This window comes from Schistocerca piceifrons, chromosome X, assembly GCF_021461385.2.
Source record: "Schistocerca piceifrons isolate TAMUIC-IGC-003096 chromosome X, iqSchPice1.1, whole genome shotgun sequence".
NCBI classification, from domain to species: Eukaryota; Metazoa; Arthropoda; class Insecta; order Orthoptera; family Acrididae; genus Schistocerca; species Schistocerca piceifrons.
The window spans coordinates 797,947,539-797,968,660 of record NC_060149.1 but is presented as its reverse complement, the minus strand read 5'-3'; the positions used below and the strand labels follow the sequence as shown (position 1 = coordinate 797,968,660).

General features: G+C 40.4%; 1 protein-coding gene across 1 annotated transcript in view; it reads right to left on the bottom strand.

Annotated features, from left to right (window-relative positions):
- LOC124721523 (rapamycin-insensitive companion of mTOR) overlaps positions 1–21,122 on the bottom strand; it is a 277,266-nt gene that overhangs the window by 167,684 nt on the left and 88,460 nt on the right. Inside the window, exons 9-10 of the mRNA XM_047246541.1 lie at positions 14,426–14,556; positions 1,542–1,786 (exon numbers count right to left, since the gene is read on the bottom strand). Coding sequence (XP_047102497.1) covers positions 1,542–1,786; positions 14,426–14,556 — 376 coding nt within the window. The remainder of the gene's footprint in view (positions 1–1,541; positions 1,787–14,425; positions 14,557–21,122) is intronic.

The window sequence follows — 21,122 nt, the reverse complement described above, 5'->3', positions numbered from 1 at the left end:
AACTCAAGAGTTTCCTCATGTGTCCCTACTCCTATTCCATTGAGGAATTCCTTGAAAAATTAAGCTGATTCTTATTTGTACTGTTGATTGTGTTTACTTAAACTTATGGCTTGCTTTTTTTGGGTTCATAAACATTTTATTTTATCTGTTATTACTTTTATTTTGTAATTTCATGTTCTAACACATTCCATGACCTTGAAGATTTCCTCCTACAGAACTAGACATGGAAATAAACAAATTCAGGGTTTAACTGCCATCATCTTTCATGGGTGAACAAAACAGGGACCAGTTAGCATACTTTGTATGCCCACACAGTGATGTACAACCCTGTATCTCCCACTATGCATTGGGAAGTAAATCAAACTTCTTCAGATACAAAGTTACTTGTATCTCCACTGTGGCCACCTCACATCAGTCCTTTGGAGCACTTATGGAATGTTGTCAAAAGGGTGTACCTCTTTGACATTGCTCTGACCAACATCCACAAGTTGTGGACAGCTGTTGAGCAGCTGTGAATCAGTTTTGCCCCCTAATAGGTCATCATTGTCCCCCTATTCATCCAGTGTCTTGCAGAGTCTTCACCATGACAAGTCTCCACCATCAACAGGGTGAAAGGGGAGGTTTATGAGTAACCCCAGTTCTGAAAAAGTGTACAACCACCTTGTAATCATACCAGCTATTTATTTGAGGTTGCATTCTCTATGAGTTGCCCTAGCTCCCAAATAATAGTGTTTTGGAGCCAATATTATTGCATGCATTAAGACAATGTCAACACGTGATAGTCATACACAGAGTAAACCCAAACTATTGATATTTATAAGTAGTGATGTCAAGAGCTCAGCCTCAAGATGTCCAGTTAACTCCAACAGCAGGTGCTCCAAGAAAGGCATTGTGCTCCACAAAGAGGTACACTTAAAACTAAGAGTGTATCCTCCAACAAGAGTCAAGCAACATATTACTTCCTCCTTTATACAACTTACGAAATAAACATGGCAATTCAGTCAGAGAAATTCCAGTTGCTACAGAGGTTCACTGGTAATCACTCTTCTTGAACATCATTCTCAAATGGAATAGGAGGATGTGTAGGGTTGCGACAGGGAAACGATAGTAAAAGACAACATATTGCCCATGACATACCACATGGTGGCTTGTGCAGTATTAATGTAGGTGTAATAGCTTTTCAGCTTGGTACCATTCAAACATCTCTCTATCCTTCAGCTTCATATTTCTTTGTTTATTTCAGAGATGGAAGTGATATTTTTTGAGGATTTTACTTCATATGGTTCTTAAAATAATAAAAGTTTGTTACCTTTTTCAGCTTCCTCCAATACATATTCTTGTGTTGTGAAAACATGCACACATGCATTTATGAAGCTGACACACTTCAGATTTTTGCCTAGTCATTGATCAATTTTACACACACACACACACACACACACACACACACACACACACACACACAGAGAGAGAGAGAGAGAGAGAGAGAGAGAGAGAGAGAGAGAGAGAGAGAGAGAGAGAGAGAAATTTATCTGAAAAAGTACCTGCAGAGAACGTGAATGAGATTTCCTTCCTGGCTGCAGTAGCTGATCCAAGAAGAGGGAGGCAGGAGCAGGTCGCCTGCTCAGTAATGAGTGCAAACGATGAAGTGCTGCAACAGCAGCCAAGGCCCGCTGCTGACACACCTTATCTGCAGTATTAGCAGCATGAGACAGGAGATTGGGCAAGGCTGGAGTCAAGTCACAGCATTCTGGAGGCAGCAACAGATGTACTTTGTGCAACAGTACACCTGAAAATATAGGGAAAAAAGGCTAAATAAATCATTTCTACACTATACCCACCTAAAAAACCACCACCTCACTTTAATTACAATAATTGTTAAACATGTGCACAAAACTATCAAACTGTAACAATAACAGCTAAATTATAGAAGACAAACATGTGTGTAGCATAAATTATTTACGGAGTCTTTGAATCTTTGTTGTTACATAATATGGGTCTTTGCAGCAGTGAAAACAGAGATTAAATCTAACCACAATTTGCTAATGAAACACATTGAACCAGTTTTGTACATGAGAGTAACTTTGTTTTCATGGTTTTGTTGGTTCATCCTGATTTAGTTTTGACACATACATACACACACACACTTTTCATATATGTGGGAAGTATTTACTATCAATACAGAGCCATAAGTATTATAATACGACTTGCTAGACTTTAAAAATATCTGTATTTTCTAGGTCACAACAAGTGTTCCACATTTATCAATATATCTTCAGTAGGACTGAAGTCCTCCAAAGCAGGCCTTCTTACCATCCACTGGAAGAGCTCTAGTATAAACTTCTGGATTAAATCATATTATGTGGCAGTTTATGTGAATATATCTCTGTTGCACCACTATTATTAAATAACTATATGAAGTAGAACTTTAAAAGTTTTAGTGTGAATAAAACCCAGAAAAAGCAAATAAGGTTTTAAAAGATAAAGAACCTTAGCCATTGAGATGTGGAAAACATTTATTGATGAGATATTTAAATGAAAATAATGCAATTTGACAACATTTCCCCATAACTTTGAATTCAGCTCTTTTACATAAATGGGAAGATTTGACAGCAATTCTTCAAATAGTATTGACTTCATGAACAGGAATTAATATTAATGAAAAACATCAGTTTGATGTGCAAAAGTCCACTTCTGCATAAGTTCCAAGATCTATATGGAAAAATCTCAAAGGATATTCAACAGCAGCTTAATTTATGAACTATTTTTTTCATGAAAAAATACTTAATAAACTGACTGCTGGTTAACAAGAGATCTTATAACAGGGTGTATATGGGGACAAGGGAAAAAAAAATTCCCAGATTATTCCCAGATATCCCGTTTAAAAATATGCGTTTTCCCGGGCGAAAATACACTTTTTCTGTGCTAATTGACAGTAGGTTTTTCCATAGATTTTTCCCTCGGGACTGTAAAACTTATCAATCCTTTGAATGGTTAACGTTTTATACCCTCGCGTAGAACTTCCCGGAAAAAAAGTAAAGATGGGAGAGAGAAGTTTTGGAAAGACCTTTGATTTGCAGGAACATTTACACTGCATATTTTTGTATTACAAAAGTATAAATTCGAATTCCACCAAACACAGAGCATTAGTTTTCGGAGTGTTGAAACCGAGTTTGCGATTTCCCTTTGTAAGGCCACTCATATCTCTCGCCACGTGACCTCACCAGCCGATGACAGCAGATATTCAGAGCATAGGGCACGTATTATAGTCAGTCAATAGCAAGATCACTGGTTACGTAGCGTGAACACACAAAGATGAAAAGTTAACGGTTTACATTAATATACATAGTATAGCTACAAGAAAAGCCAAGCTTTCATATATAATATTGGTCTCTAAGATTAACAAGCTACAACAAAAGCTAAGCTTTCACATGCAATACTGATCTTTTTTTGCATGTGTTATACTTCAAGATATATCACACAAATGTGCCAGTACATTTAAAATTATGACATAATTGTCTGGGCTCAAAATTCTTGGAAGTGGCTGGTCCTCAAAGTGTTCAGTTTTAAACGCTCTGTGATTCAAGAAATTCATCCCACTTTCTCACACGTAACATAATTCATCTTGCGTAAAAAGAAATTTACTTTGAAAGTAACGCTTTTCGAACCGCCGTTCGCAATACTATCCATAGACTGTTAGAAATAGGTTCGATTTACCAGTTGCCCGAGAGCGCCAGAAAACAGGCATTATTGCATGTACACAGCTGCAGTGGTGTAGGAAACCCGCATGTTCATATGTATAAAGCACTAAGAGCGCTTACATAAACCATACTAAAATGCATAATTCAGCTTGAAGTGCACATTGGTTTTTTCCAGATTCACAATGATATTAAGGTTTTCAGTGTGGTTTTTGGGATGTAAATTTTCTTGAAGTACCAGTACTCTACGATCTCATTTTTGGTTCTTTATTATGGCATAATGCCATACATGGCAGAAGATGATAACGTGCACTTGAAATTCAGCGAACAGTTAGAACTAGCCAATACTGTGGAAAGAAACACTTCGTTTCAAATAAAATTATTGCCTCAGCGGAAAGATTTAAGCCAAATTTTTTTTAGCAGACTTACAAAAATAACTTCATTGTTCTGCATGGCGATTAATGCTCAACTGCTAATAACTTGGAAATAAAATAAAATCAGAAAACTGAAACTAATAATCTATTTTTGCCCTCCGTAGTTATGTGAATGTAATTTAATTCACTTGATAGCTCCCGGCCACAGAAATACTTTTTGTTTTCATTTTACGTGGGAGCTGTAAACAAAACGAGATCACTTAACGCAAACAAGGGTCACGTAGAGACTAACGCCCTCCCCACTACAACTCAGACAATTCTGTGCATTAGCGAATCTGGCAGCTAGGGCGCATGATAAAAAATTTTCTCGTTGGCATCTGGCTGCTTGCTGCTACTAACGAACCTAATGTGAACAGTTGTGACGTCATGCAGCAAGCAGTTTATTGTTACAAGGAATTACATAGTCTTCACCCTACGGCCTTTGACATATTTTTGCTAGTTGCAGATGCTTGTGTGTGCTCGGTGTTTTGTTGTTGAAAATGGTGCATTTCCTTTGCCACTAAAGTTTTATTTTATTATTTTTTTCCTCCTCTCGTTTCTATTTTATTCTGCTGTATCATTCTCCAGTAGCAGGAGAATCAATTCTTACCAGTCAAAATTACAAAAATTTAACTGAAAGCTAAAACAATGAAAAATTTCCGGAATTCTGAAAAATTCCCGGGGGTTTTCCAGGATTTCCCGGTTGTCCTGGGTCGTATACACCCTGTAGAAGTATTGCTGATGTAAAAGCTTCCTACAGAAAATTTGCGTAGCCCTTACACTACACAAGGTGTTTCAAAAAGTTTGGATCTTTTATATGCATTTACATACAACCTTTCACAAATATTCAATGTGCCCTCTATTGGATGTACAACACACATCCAGAAGGTTGTAAAACACAACTAATACATTTGAGAGCATGTGGGTTACTGCATTCACTGCTGATGTTACACTTTGTCCCAGCTCGCTCAATGTTGTTAGAAGGGAAGAAACACAGACAGAGTCTTTCTCACCCCCCCCCCCCCCCCTTCCTAAAAAAAATTCATATACCATGAGATCAGGTGACCTCTGAAGCCAATGGAATGGTACAATGCAATACCTGTACACCACTTACAGCTCATCTATCACTGAGGCAGCTCATTGTTAATATATACTCTTATATGCAGATGGCAGTACAGTGGTGATCCAACTTGTTGAAAATCAAATTTACACATGTTCTTGCACATTGTGGACAATGTCAGATCTCAAATATATTCAGCTACATTATTCTTCTAACTGTATTTCTGCAAAAAAGAACAGGTCATGAATTTTTTCTCAGGAAACAGCATAACACACATGAAGCTTCGAAAGTCTCTCTCATGCACAACTATGGTGTGTGGCTGATGAGTTCTCAGCATTATGATGTGGCCATTCACTTTTCCACTTAAATGGATGTAGCCTCATCACTGAACATTAAGTGTGAAAGGAAACTTCTCTTCCACCTTCATCCTCAGAATGAATTCACAAAACTACACATTATTGTCTGTCTTCATTTTCATGGGCTTGTAGCAAATGAATCCTGTATGGTTTGAATCATTATCACCACATAACACCCCGGAGACACACATGAGGAATGGCTAACTCTGGGCTGGTGTGATGTGGAGACTTTTATTGATGACATGGAAAGATGTTGAGTGTTCTCTCTGTCTTTAATGAGCACATGGTGGGCAACTTGTGGCTATCTCCTTTTATAAACAATCAGTGCCTTGAATTGGCTGATGTCATTGTCAAATGCTTTGAGCAGTAGTAGGTAGTAGTGTTGCACTCTCAATGAAATCGTGTTGCACGTATGTGACTGAATTGTTCCTGTTCAAGATGTGAACATCAAGAAAGTGCAAAGAAGGGCAGTTTGTTTTGTATTACTGCAAAATGGGGAAGAGTGTCACAAATACGATACACGAATTGGGGTGGCAACCATTAAACCAAAGGTGTTTTTCAATGTGGCAAGATCTTTTCATGAAATTTCTATCTCCAACTTTCTCCTCCAAATAAAACATGACATTGTTCATGACCACCTATAAAGGGAGAAATGATCATCATAATAAAAGAAGAGAAATCAGAGTGTTCATTTTTCCCAAGTGCTGTTCAAGAGTGGAATGGTAGAGAAATAGTGTGAAAGTGGTTTGACGAAAACACTGCCATGTTCTTAAGTGTGAATTGCAAAGTGCACATGTGGACATAGACGCAGAACACAAAAGGCCTTTTGTTGCTGCATTATTGCCATCTCGACTCCGCACGCATTACGTAATGAATGAGTAAGAGAGCTAGCTATACCAGGGAGACCTTTGCTGGCAAATACCCGAACTGGCAACTTACAACTAGTGCCAAGGTAAACTTTTAATGTATATGTACAAGTTAAAATTTAGTTCACATTTCTATTTTCATTTGCATAGAAGAGAGGGTCTTGTGAAATTGGATGAATCTTATTGCAATACATTGTAGCAATACAAAACATTTATTTATTTATTTGTCTTTTATAAATTCCATCATGAAAGAGAATGTGGAGAAGGGATGAGATGGAGTCAAGGTACAAATTAAAAGATAAAAGCAGCTGTAGGAAACTAATTCTGTACACTAATCTAACAACAAACTGTAATTAAACAGCTATACGTTATTTGTGCATATTTAAGCTAATTTTACATGGTAAAAACAACTGATGCTCCCTCCGTTTTATTAAGTAACTGCTGTTATGTCACTGCTGATTTACTATTCAAGTCCTTCAACCTACAGGGATTTCCAGCTCCTTTCTATTGATCAATGAGCAATATTAACTTTTAACTTCTGTCATCCAGTCCATCACATGCCACAGATAAATAATTAAGACCTCAACAAGTGGGATAATGGATTAACGCCCTGTTGTCACCAAGGTGCCATGTTCTTTATAAAATAAAACCATCAGTACAGCCAGCCTGCTCAATGTCTGGTCACTGTGAAGAACAGTAATTACAACATAGATTTTTGTTATTTCTCTACTACACAGGAAAACTTTTTTCGAGCTTAGAGTACAAAGCACGCATCCCCCCCCCCCTCTCTCTCTCTCTCTCTCTCTCTCTCTCTCTCTAGCCGACCTATGCCTCTATATGCACAACACCGGTGTTGCATTTCGGCAAGTGGACTAGGTAGGGTTGTATTTTGTTTTGACTATCTAGGGGTGGAAGTTGTGTTGAGTGAGGTGGGTAGAGGGAGAGAGAGGTGGAAGACACTGTTTTGTCTGCTAACAATGTGGGAGGGAGGGGTGGCAGGTGCACAAGCTAGGCATGAGATGTACGATTGTTGGACCTGGTTGGAAGCGGCGGGCACTGAAAGTGATGTGGGGACATGAATTGGGAGGGGGTGGCAGGATGGAGGAAGGAGATACTGTTGGGTGGAGATGTGGGGACAGGGGGTTAATGGAGTTGAGGTCAGAAGGGTTATGGGAGTGAAGGATGTGTTGCAAGGATAACTACCATCTGTAAGGTTCAGTAAAGTTGGTGATTGAGGGAAGGACCCAAATGGCCCAGGGTTGTGAAGCAGCCACTGAAATTGTGCATGTTATGCTCAGTTGCAGGTCGTGCCACCAGGTGGTCAACTTTGTTACTGGCAAGAGTTTGGCAGTAGCCATTCATCTTGATGGACAGCTGGTTGGTAGTCATACCAATATAAAAAGCTGTGCAGTGTTTGCAGCAGAGTTGGCATATAACATGGCTGCTATCACAGGTGGCTCGGCCTCTGATCAGGTAGAATAAGCCTGTTACAGGACTGAAATAGGAATTTCTGGGTAGGTGGGCTGGACAGGTCTTGCACCTTGGTCTTCCACAGGGATCATATTCCTCTGGCAATGGGACGTGAGTGGGAGTGGCATAGGGATGGATAGAATGTTGTGTAAACTGGGTGGGCGATGGAACACCACTTCAGGAGGGGTGGGATGTCCCTCATTTCAGGGCATGATGAGAAATGATTGAAACCCTTGCTTATATGATTCAGTTGTTCCAGGCCAAAGTGATATTGGGTGACAAAGGGGGCACTCCTTTGTAGACGATTCTTGGGAAGGGGGGATTAGGGGTACGTGAGGATAAGGCACGAGAAATCTGTTTATCTTTGTGCACTAGAATTTGGGGGAGGGGGGGGGGGCAGGTAGAGCCTGTCTGTGAAAGCCTTCGGCATACTGAGCAACAAGGGAGTCCTCATCACTGCAGATACGACATCCAAGTGGCCAGGCTGTATGGGAGGGGCTTTTTGGTATAGAAGGGATGACAACTGCCAAAATGCAGGTACTGTTGACGGTTAGTGCGACTAATTTGGATAGCTGTGTGATTGGAGCCATCACAGAGGTGAAAGTGAATGTCCAGGAAATCTAGTAAATTTTCTTTCTTTTTTGTGTGCGTTGTTAACGACTCAGCACTTCTACCCTTGGTAAGTCGTCTCCTTTATTCCTAAAGTATTTACATTCTACCAGAACTTACCTGCAAAATCACACAGAAACACTTACATTTTTGTTCTGTGAAACTGAATCTCAGGCAACTGTAATTTGTATTTTTAACAGGTTTTATGGGAAACTTAGTTATTTTCTTGTTTAGAATCTTACAAGTGTTAAAGTACTGTACAATTACATTCATTGCCACTAATTGTTAAGATTTCTTTTAGTTTCATTAGGGCAGACATCACGACATCTCCAGCTCGATCTGCTTTATTTCTTACGGCTGACAGTGCACTGTTTCATGGATCATAATGATAGATTACAACAGCATTCTGAATGACATATTCATTTCCAAAGCCATGAAACAAAACATTGACACAATGCCATAATGGTTCAAATTTGTAAAATAGGTCCTTAATGGAAGATGAGAACATCATGGGCAAGAACAAGGATTGAACTTTGTCAATTTTCAGGTAACTGTTCAGCTCAGAATCGGAATCACACACACAGCAGATTTCTATTGTACCTAATGGATTCTGGGAGATTCAACAAAATTCAAAGTTATTTTCCACAAGGGGACACAGATTTTTAACTCTCGTCCTAGGGGTTTCAATAATATAAAGAAGAAACTGTGAAACAGGACAGACTATTTACTGTGCATGACGTCACAGAGGTGATTCTTAAAAGTTTGATACCAGATAGATTTCTTGTTAAGCCATGTCCACACCAGCCACACACAAACGAACGGAGCAGAGTGTTCGTAGGTGCACAGCATGGTTCCAGTGTGCATGCATGCATGCTCATCAGTAAAAACAGAAAAGGAAACTCCGAAAATTTCAAGTGTTGCTTTCACAGTTGTTTATCAGAAGGTGAAGGGGAAAAACGTAGAACATGGCGTCAGTGGGGGGCACCACTGCTGAAAAGTCGAAAGATATACAGTGGAAATAGCTTACTTACAGGACATACCAACTGGAATGAGCAGCTTACTACACACCAAATACAGACTAAGAGTAAACCAAGAAGATGGAAGTAATGAGGAGTAGCAGAATGAGATTAATGAGAAAATTACCATCAAAATTGGGAACCACAAAGTAGACAAAGAGGCGGAATACTAGTACCTTGGAGGCAAAATAACACACACTGAATGAAGCAAGAAGGACATAAATAACAAACTAGCACAGGCAAAGAAGGCATTCCTGTCCAAAAGGTGCCTACTAGTAACTAACATCAACTTTCATTTGGGGAAGATGTGGATGCACATCTGGAGCACAGCTTTGTATGGAAATAAAGCACGGCTGTGGACAAACTGAAAAAGAAGAGAATAGAAGTCTCTGAGATGTTTCGCTACAGAAGGATATTGAAAATTAAGTGATCTCATTAGGTAACACATCTTCATACGAAATAAGGAGGTTGTCTGCAGAATTGGCAAAAGAGGAAACATGTGGAAAACACTGACAAGAAGAAAGGGCAGGATGATAGGACTCATGTTAAGATATCAGAAATAACTTATATGGTACTAGAGGAAGCTGCACAGCGTGAAAACTGTAAGGGAAGACAGACATTTGGAAGACATCCGACAAATAACTAAGGATGTTGGGTGCAAGTACTAGTCTGAGGTGAAATGGCTGGCGCAGGAGAGGAATTCCTGGTGACTGCATCAAACCAATTAGAAGTCAGATGACCCCAAAAAATTGATGAAAAGTTTGAACATTTTTATAACATGTCATTGGAACACTTCTAACACTTGGTCAGTTTGACTCAACCAGTAATAAAGAAGCAAGAGACAGACTACAGAAATGCAATGTTGTTTTAAAAAGAGAAGAGCAATAACACTGCATTTTTTGATTTTGTTGAAAGTTTGACATCTCTCTTCAAAGTGTCCAAGCAAAGACTCTCAATGACTGTACCTGAAGTGCACAAGGCTCTTAATGATGCACTAAAAATATATGTTATTTATTTCAAATTTTCATTACCAGTATAACTTAGGAGGTAAAATTGTTACCAAATTTCTGCAAAGAGCCACACTACTGATATGAAAGCACATGATGTTCTCCTCAAAAAGGCAACTGGGCTATCTGACATGGAGAATATAGAGGTGCAGGGGTCAAAGATGATTGGCAGGACAGTGATTCAGAGTTGTGCTCAAGTGTGTGATGAGCATCTTGTTGTTTATTTTATATGTGGCAATCATGATACATCGACAGAAAAGAAACCCTAGCATCAAAAAATAATTAATGTAGAGTAATGAAATTTTGGGAATACTTTTGTGTAGGTAAAATATTTAACACTGCAAAGATCACAGGTTAATGTAACTGTGAGAAAAGCAATTGCAAATGTGAAATGCTAGTACATTAATAACTGGTGTAACTGCCATAATGTTGAATGCAAGCATGCAAACGTACATGAATTGTGTCAGACAAGTGTCAGATGTCAGTTTGCGGGATGGAGTCCTATGCCCGTTGCACCGGGTTAGTCAATACTGAGACAGTTAATGCTGGTTGTGGATGACGTTGCAGCTGTTGTCTGATGCTTTCCCATACATACATGATTGGAGACAGATCTGAGGATCAAGCAGGCCAAGCCAACATGGTGCACTTTGTAGAGCAAGTTAGGTTACAAAGTGGTATGTGATTGAGTGTTATCCAGTAGGAAAGCACCACCTGGAATGCTATTCAGAAACAGAAGCACAACAAGTCGAATAACCACTGTCACACAAATTTGCAGTCAGAGTGTGTGGGATAACCATGAAAATGCTCCTGAAATCACACCCCAGACCATAACTCGAGGTGCATCTCTAGTATATCTATGCTGCAGACATCACCTGGCCACCTCCTAACCAACAGATGGCCATCACAGGTACTGAGGCAAACTGGCTTTCAAGAGAAAACACGTCAGACCTCCACTCCACCCTCCAATGAGCTCTTGTCTCACACCACTGAAGTCGCTAAACGCAGTGGTTTGGGACCAGTGGAATGCACACTACAAGGCATCTGGCTCGAAGCTTTCCTTCAAGTAACAGATTTCTAACAGTTTGTTCTGTCACTGAGGTGCCAACTTCTGTTCAATTGCTGCTGCAGACCACAGTACGATGCACCACAGCCACAGGTTGAACATGACAATCGTCCCTCTCTGTAGAACCATGTGGCTATCTGGAGCCCGTCTTCTTGCTGCCATACCTTCCTGTGACCACCACATCCAGCAAACATGTACAGTGGCTATGTTCCTGTCAAGTCTTCCTGCAATATCGCAGAAGGAACATCCAGCTTCCCACAGACCTATTACACGACCTCATTCAAACTAAGTGAAGTTTTGATAATGGTGTCATTGTTGCTTTAAAGTCATTTTTGACTAACATCAACTAACTACATCCAATCTCAAAGGTAACTAATGCTCACAAATATTACAATGCATCCAGAATGAGACTTTCACTCTGCAGCGGAGTGTGCGCTGATATGAAACTTCCTGGCAGATTAAAACTGTGTGCCCGACCGAGACTCGAACTCGGGACCTTTGCCTTTCGCGGGCAAGTGCTCTACCAACTGAGGTACCGAAGCACGACTCACGCCCGGTACTCACAGCTTTACTTCTGCCAGTATCTCGTCTCCTACCTACCAAACTTTACAGAAGCTCTCCTGCGAAACTTGCAGAACTAGCACTCCTGAAAGAAAGGATATTGCGGAGACATGGCTTAGCCACAGCCTGGGGGATGTTTCCAGTTTTAATCCGCCAGGAAGTTTCATATCAGCGCACACTCCGCTGCAGAGTGAAAGTCTCATTCTGGAAACATCCCCCAGGCTGTGGCTAAGCCATGTCTCCGCAATATCCTTTCTTTCAGGAGTGCTAGTTCTGCAAGGTTCGCAGGAGAGCTTCTGTAAAGTTTGGAAGGTAGGAGACGAGATACTGGCAGAAGTAAAGCTGTGAGTACCGGGCGTGAGTCGTGCTTCGGTAGCTCAGTTGGTAGAGCACTTGCCTGCGAAAGGCAAAGGTCCCGAGTTCGAGTCTCGGTCGGGCACACAGTTTTAATCTGCCAGGAAGTTTCATTACAATGCGTATTTAAAGCAAACCTGATTTGTATCCTCATAGGGGTGCTACCAGCACCACTGTTATGCGACTGATGTGAAATCTGAAGAGACGTCATTTTTCATATACAGAAACACGCCTACCAACTTTCGTTTATCTCTCACAACTCCTTAGTGCTGGGATCCCCCCCACCCCACCGCCAGAGCATTTTGGATTAAACAATCCTAGTTGACCTTAGTATAGATTTATTAAGTTTTCTGATAATTTCACTCAAAACTCAGTATGGAATGGAATATAAATTAATTTCTGCATGTCCTGCATGTACACTATCACCTCGTGATGACAAGAAACCCTGTCCAAATAAAGCAAGCAAGAACGAAACTTTTTCTTTGATGTACTGAAACTATGCGAAAGTTGTTCGTTGTTGCTCAACAGTGTGCAGAGTGGTGTGATTTGCCGTCCACATAGGATGTGATGCATTGCCACTAGACACCTTTTTTCTTGGTTTTTCAGGGCACTACATGGCACGTCCGATATGGACGTGGCTTAGGAGAGGTTGCTACTACTGAAATACTACACTTTAAGTTATGATGACAGGTGTACTACAGGAAGACCAAAATTTCTGAAGAAAACCACAAAATATTGTAAGTATAGGTGACATTTTCTATCAGCAATTTTTCACATTTTGTTTCTGATAACACAAGAAAGGATGGTATTACAGCTTCTACAACAATTAATGGACCTCGAATGTGGTCCACTATGTCAGAGAAACTAGCTTAGCCATCAGAAAAGATTTGAATTAAGTCCAGGACAAACTATGACTTCCAAAAACTCCAACTTTATCTGCCTGACAAACATCTACCATTATATGAAGAATTTCTGAAGTGGCCTGTAAAGGACAGCAGCCAGCATGACAAGTGAATACACTCCAAACACTGATTAATGAAGAACTGTACATGTTATACTGTATGCAATCAAGATAATGTTGGTTGGTCGGTTAGTTGAGGGGAGGGGACCAAACAGCGAGGTCATCGGTCCCATTGGATTAGAGAAGTAAGGGAAGTGAGTCAACTGTCCCCCTTCAAAGGAACCATCCCAGCATTTGCCTGTAGCAATTTAGGGAAATCACGGAAAACTAAATCTGGATGTGAGTCCAGTGTCCTAATAATGTGCCACCTCGAATGTGAATAAAATGGAGTGTGCAATTGCAGTATCTGTTACATGATCAGTTTCCAGATTTTAATGATTAATTACATTACCAAAATATAACATTATTAATTAAGTCTCTTGTCTGAACATCACAATATAAGAATGCCATTAAAAAATCCCATATATAGTTATTGCAGAATGCCATTAAAAAATCCCATATAGTTATTGCAGTATTTAAACATTTTTTTCCGGTTGCCCACATGTGTGTTTGTTGATGTCAGTCTCTCTAAAAATTGATTTGAGGATAAAATACAAGCCTGGAAAAACAAGTGTGTACAAATAAAGGTAACAACACTGCCAAACACTTGGGTAAACTCCTCTCAAGTGCATGTCTTGTAAAGAAAAGAGGCTAGTACAGAAAGATTAGTCAAGTAGAACACTCTGCTATGATATGCAACTAAACATGGAGAAAACATACATGCAAAGATCAAATGTAAGAATACCATGAGTAACGACAAGCCTAAACTGGTTTCAACCAAAATTCATCTGAAATAGGTGAATTTAAAATTGGATGTCAATTTTATGGATAATGGTCTGGAATCTGTATATAACAGAAGCAAAGAGATATATAAAAAGTAAAGAATGAACTTTTCAAGCATACAGAGAGTCTTAATTTCTGTCTCTCTTATTGCCAGAAAATTTTATTTACTTACCTAGGAGCATAGTAGCACGAACAGATATATAAAGATCTGAAGTAACAATAACTTCAACAATAGCCTCCAGAAGGCCTGTTTCTACAAATATGTACATCAGCAGAGCCATGTGTACTTCAGAAAGGTTTGGCCTGAAATGAACAAAGAGGAAAAAATTAGACCTTTTAATGATTTACATACAAATACAGGTCAAAATACATTCACCTTTTATATCCTATTGGTAGTTTCATTTCTGCACAGATAACATGTATATTTATTTTTCATCTAATGAGAAACATAACTCTAGATTAAGAACTATGGTAACAAAAGTTCTGACAGAATGTAAATAATTTAGTAGTAAAGGGGGCGAATCATCGAATAGTGGAGATGTTGAATCGTCGACAGGCACACAAAAAGAAAGAAATGCTTTGCTAGCTTTTCGCTACTGTTAACCCCCACACACACACACACACACACACACACACACACACACACAACTGTGCAGCTACAGTGTTGTGCCAGTTGAACCACCAATACCAGGACTGTAGTTTTGCAGGCAGACTGGGGTGAGTGGGATTTTGTTGGGTGGGGAGGATAGAAGGAGAAAGAATCGGAAGTGAGAGGAGGGGTTGGGGAAGTGTAGTTGATGGCTCAGAGGGAGAGAGCAAATGCGTTGAACAGAGATGTGGGAGGGAGTGGCAGCAAGTGCACAGGATAGGAATGTGACACATGGGCACTAGAGCCAATGAGCTCATGCAGTGCATGATGACGATGATGTGGGGGCATGGATTGGGATGAAGGGTCAGGACAGGGGAAGGAAAGCTCTTATCTGTGTAGCTCAGAAAAGCTGATGCTGGAGGAAAAGGATCCAGATGGTATGGGTTGTGAATCAGCCATTCAACTCAAACATGTTGTGCTCAGCAGTGTGTTCTGCCATTGGGTGGTCATCTCTGCTCTTGGCCACAGTGTGGCAGTGGCCATTCATTCTGGTGGACAGCTGGTTGGTGGTCATACCCACATATAAAGCTGCGCAGAAATTTCAGAAGAGCTGGTATATGACATGGCTGATTTCATAGGTGGCCTTGCCTCTCATAGGATAGAATAAGCCTGTGAAAGGACTTGAGTAGGATGTGCTGGCTTGGTGGTTGAATCAGGTATCGATGAGTGGAGTGCTCCATTGCAGCTGGTTCTTGAGTATGGTGGAAGGATTCGAAGGGTGTAAGGATATGGAGCAAGGAAACTGTTTGTGGATTAGGTTTGGGGGTACTGCATGTCTGTGAAGGCCTTGTTAGACCTTCAGTATACTGCACAAGGGAATTCTCATCACTCCAGAGAAGTCATCCACATGGGGCCAGGCTAAATTGGAACAATTTTTTGTTCTGGAACGAGTGACAGCTGTCATGATGCAGATCCAGGAAGACAGCATGTTGAGCTGAAGAGAACCAGCTGAAGCAGATTGCTGAGAAGATTGTGGAGGAATGAGGAAGGGTGTCTTTGTCCTGCATTCAGATCAAGAAGATATCATCAATGAATCTGAACCAGACAATGAGTTTGAGGCTTTGGAGGCTAGGAAGGTTTCCTCTAGATGGCCCGTAAGCAGACTGGCATTGGTGCCCATGGCCATGGCACAGATTTGTTTATATATCTTCCCCTCAAAAGGTAAGTAGTTGTGTGTGAGCATGAAACTGGTTAGATGCATTACGAATAAGGTAGTGGAGTTTGGGTCAGGACAGTGGTCAATGGCATCAAGGCCATGGGAACAAGAGATGTTGGTCTACAGGGAGGCAGCATTAAAGTGACAAGCAGGGATCCACTTGGTAATGTGATGGGGATGGTCAATAGTCAGTGGAGGAATGGGTTTGTACATCTGATATGAGAGGATACGCTACAGGTAATTGGTTGGAGGTGCTGGTTGATAAGAGACAAAATTCTTCCAGCAGGAGTAGAGTAACCAGCTACAATGGGGTGCCCAGGATTGTCAGGTTTATGAATTTTGAGAAGCATGTCGAAGGTTGGTGAGCTGGGGAATACTGAGGTGATGGGAGAGATAGATTCTGGGGAAAGATCCTGAGACGAAACTAAGGATTTGAGTACGGATTGGAAGTTGTATTAGTCTTCCGAGATAGGAAGACTATGCCAGAGCTTGTTTGTGGAACTGTTAGACGGAAGGCAGAAGCCTTCTGCCATGTAGTCACTGTGATTCTTAGTGACAGTAGTGGGGCCTTTGCCTGCAGGAAGAATGATTAAATCAGGGTCATTAGTGAGGTTGCAAATTGTTGCTCTTTCTTCTGCTGAGATGTTTGTTTTCTTGGGAAGGGACCTGGGGAAGGATGGTGAGGCCAAGTTGGAGGTAAGGAATTACTGGAAGGTGAATTGGGGGGTGGTTAGGTGGAGGAGGGGGAGTGTTACAGTTGGATGGTAGTACGAACAGGGAGAGGCACGATTCGGTGTTGGGATGAGATAGGCTTTGGTTGGAAGGACTGGTAGCAAAGAAGTGTTTCCACTGTAGGGATCAGGAGGAGTGTAGGTCTTTGACAAGACCAGCATAGTTTACAGAGCGAGGTGGCGCAGTGGTTAGCACACTGGACTCGCATTCGGGAGGACAATAGTTCAATCACGAGTCCGGCCATCCTGATTTAGGTTTTCTGTGATTTTCCTAAATTGCTCCAGGCAAATGCTGGGTTAGTTCCTTTGAAAGCGCACGGCCGACTTCCTTCCCTGTCCTTCCCTAATCCAATGAGACCAATGACCTCGCTGTTTGGTCTCTTCCCCCAAACAACCCAACCCAATCCAGCATGGGGAATTTGGGTGTGGGGCTAAAAGTGAGACCTTCAGATAGGACTGAAACTTCATTAGGATTGAAATTTCTGATGGATACGTTGACAACAGTGTTTTGAATGTGTTTAGGTTCTGGGCTTCATGAAAGGAAGTGAATTTTGTAGGATGTGGAAAATGTCAGCAAGGCAGGGTCTGGGTACTATGAGGGATTGATGTGCGGGCTCACTGGGGGTAGTACAGGTGTTGATGGATAGTGGTGCCATGAGGTGGGTGCAGGATGTCAAGAAATTTAATAATTATTGGAGGTGGGGTCTGAAGTGCTCTCCCATGGGTTGAAGGGCAGGGTTTCAATTTGGGAAATATAGTGTAGGAAGTTGGGATTGCACAGTAACAGTTCCTTCTGAAGGGAGCACAGAAGGTTCTGGGAAGCCTGTGCCATAGAGACTTGTTTCTGTAGTACCAGGTTTGAGAGGGAGAGGTGATGGTGAAATATGAAGATTTGGAGGTCATTGTGAAAGGAAGGGGTGGAACCAAGAGAAGGGCATTTTTTGGTTAGGTCATGGAGGGGGGGGGGGATTTCATGACTTAGGCAGCATTTAAGGAACAGGATGTGGCACTGGATTCTAGGGATAGAGAAACTTTTCTGAACTGATGCAGACATATGGCACAGGATTCTACTTACTTAGGATGGAGAAGTGGACGACACGGGAAAGAGACAAATGAAAGAGTTAGATCGTTGTAAAGGGAACTATGGATAACAAGGCACAGGTTCAGTAAATGAAAAGGTTGAAAGAAATGGCGTTGAAGACAGTAGCATAGCTCTGCGACATGGGGAAATTAGTTTGCGCATTACACATTAGCTATTGCAGCACACAATGGGCAGAAGGGAGGGAAAGAAGAACAGATGTAAAATCATGACAGGAGCAATGTTTTAGGAGGGGTGGGTTGATTTGGAGATGAAACATAGAAATTTGCTGCTTGGATAATGTTTAACTAAGATCCGATTGAAAGGTGGTTTACAGAACAGCTTGCGCTAGAGTCGAAGTGGTAGTGACTGGTGCTTCTGGCTGTCACAAAAGTCATTCACAACCACAAAGGCCAGGGCCACTGATGTGTGAATGTAACAAACTTGAGAAGGAAAACAAAGGGAAAGATATGGACAGACAATGATGGAGAGACAAAGCAGATGTGAATTGTGGGACAGTAACAAATAACTGGTGACATGAGATCTGAGATTGAAGGGAGCCACTAGGAGATATAAAATGGTACGGAAAGTTGTGGCAGAATAATTTAGGATTACGGGTGGCCACTCATTGAATAGTAGAGACATTAAGTTGTTGACAGGCACACAAAAAAGAATGAAAGTTTTGCTTATTTATGGATGAATCCTTTAATGACCCATCACTATCTCTACCACCATTCCACCAACTCCAAACCCACTATCTCATTCCTTATACATCTAACCAATTACATCCTCACACACAACTTCTCCTTTGAGAAGAGGGTATAAAAACAACTTTGCGGAACATCTATGAGCAACCACATGGCACCATCCCACACCGATCTCTTTATGGGCCATCTAGAGGAAACGTTCCAGGCCTCCTAAAATACCAAATCCCTTGCCTAGTTCAGGTTTACTGAATATACCGTCATGATCTGAACCAAGGGCCAAGACTCCCTAGCCTCATTCCTCTCAACAGCCTCAACATCACCTCTCCCATCTGCTTCATCTGGTCCTCCTCAGCCCAATATGCCACCTTCTTGTACATCAACATCCCCTTCTCTGATGGCTTTATCCTCACCTCTGTCCATATCTAGCCCACTAAGTACCAACTGTATCTTTATTTTGACAACTGTCACCCATTCCACACCAGAAAATCTCTCCCATTTAGCCCGGCCACCCATGGATGGCATATCTGTGGTGATGGCATTTCTTTCACCCAGTAAGTTAGACAGTTAGTTAGTTAATTAAATGTTCCATAGATCATTTAAACAATTCTTTTATCGAAATGATGTGGAACGAGTCAATTTACAGGATATGTAGACATGATTAGTGTTAACATTAATGAAAAAATTATTATTTAAGCCCTACTCACAAAACTAGACTTTTTCTTTTTTTGTGCTGAACGTCTCATGGTGGCCTTCACAAACAGGCACTACCCCCAAACCTAGTCCACAAATGGATTTCCTGTTCCATGTGCTCACACATCCATGGAAATTAGTTTCATAGTGCACAACAAAATGCCGAATTGTACTCTTGACAAATTGATGTACACAAGACATAGTCTATACAAAAATTTGATGGTACACTGTGAAGTGTGATTTATTACTATATTATGAGGTTTTATGTGTGATGTTTAATGTGACATGTGTAAGTTGCTACAGTGTAACTGTGACTTCACTGAAATGTAAACACACAAAAATGATGATGTATGTTGTCCTATATATACTGATCAATAGAAAAGTAACTGTGCTAACAAAATTTTGAATATTCTCTTATGCAGAAACTCATATGCAACTCATAACTTACACTGTTCACTTCAATGTTTTACAAGTATTATTACTTTCACATTGACACTAGCTATATGACAAGATACATCAGTAATGGTAAAATTTTCATGTTCACACTACATTACAATCTTCACAATTATGCAGTAGGTCATACGTAGCAAGCATCACAAGTAAGATATCACAATACAGAGAGAAAAAGCATCTGATGATTGGAATTATTTGGCATAACATGTCTCGCACAAATTAAATAAAATCATGACCGTCGGATATAATGAACCCATTAATTTTTATCATTGTAAGCTTGTTTTACTGTGGATAAAATGAAATTGTAAAAAATCAGACCTAAAATAACCTTGCAGCTCAAAGTAACTTCTAGCTGAACAGGCTATTTTCTTATGTTAAAAATATGGTTCAGATTGTTGTTATTCTTACTGATTATAACATTTAAATAGCAGTTATGGTCAGTATTCTCACAAAATATTTGTTATTTTTACATAATTAAAACCAAAAAAATCATTAAATATCAAGATCGGGTTATGTGAATGAAAACGCTCTGTTGTTGGCTGATGCTCTGGTGACATTGCAGACTAGGAGTATGACAAAGCTATATGTGTGTTATAAGAGCATTAGCTGATGTTACGAGGTTTTTACATTTTTTCTGCAAACAGTTTAGCTGTTTAGTGATGGAAAATGCAATTACAACATTTAAGTAACAACAGAAAGGAATTTTGTGAACACTGATAGTGGAAGCCTTGCGAAAGTTGATGCGCTTATGTTCCACCCATTTACAGCAGAGATGTGTGCAGTAATGGACATTCTTTTCGCTGTTCCCTGCAACATCATTAAAATCGCTCAAAACTAAAGAATTGTAGAACTTTTGCAAATGGGTATGTATATTATAACTAGATTGTTATGAGCTCCGAACGAAAGCACAATAAAATTATTCTTGGCAAAAGTTAGTGCTGATTTCCTCTGTACATAACACTCAACAGAGAGACTACTGTTTTGTGCAGGCATTCAGTGGCACAATGGACAGCGCATCTGAATGCAGATAAAGGGGTCACATGTTTGCATCCTGTAAGTGTCATATATTTTTAAAAGTGTTACACAAAATACGAAAATAATGTTAGCAAGAACGGATTGCAGCAGCTGTTTCAACTGTGGGATGTATTATATATAGTTTCACATTAGTCTTAGTCTGAGAAATGGACAACAGAGGATAAATGAATTTACTTTGTGAACAAACAATTCACTTTTTTGGAAAGCATTGCTAGTAGTGAAGGCATCACCATAAGCCAAAGTACAACGAAGTGTAGGACGATGAGGTTATAGGGAAAGACACAAAGCATGTACAACATGCAAGTGACACAAATGTAAAGGTCACGATTTTTGTGAGAGTAAACTAACATTAGCATCTGAAGCACACTTA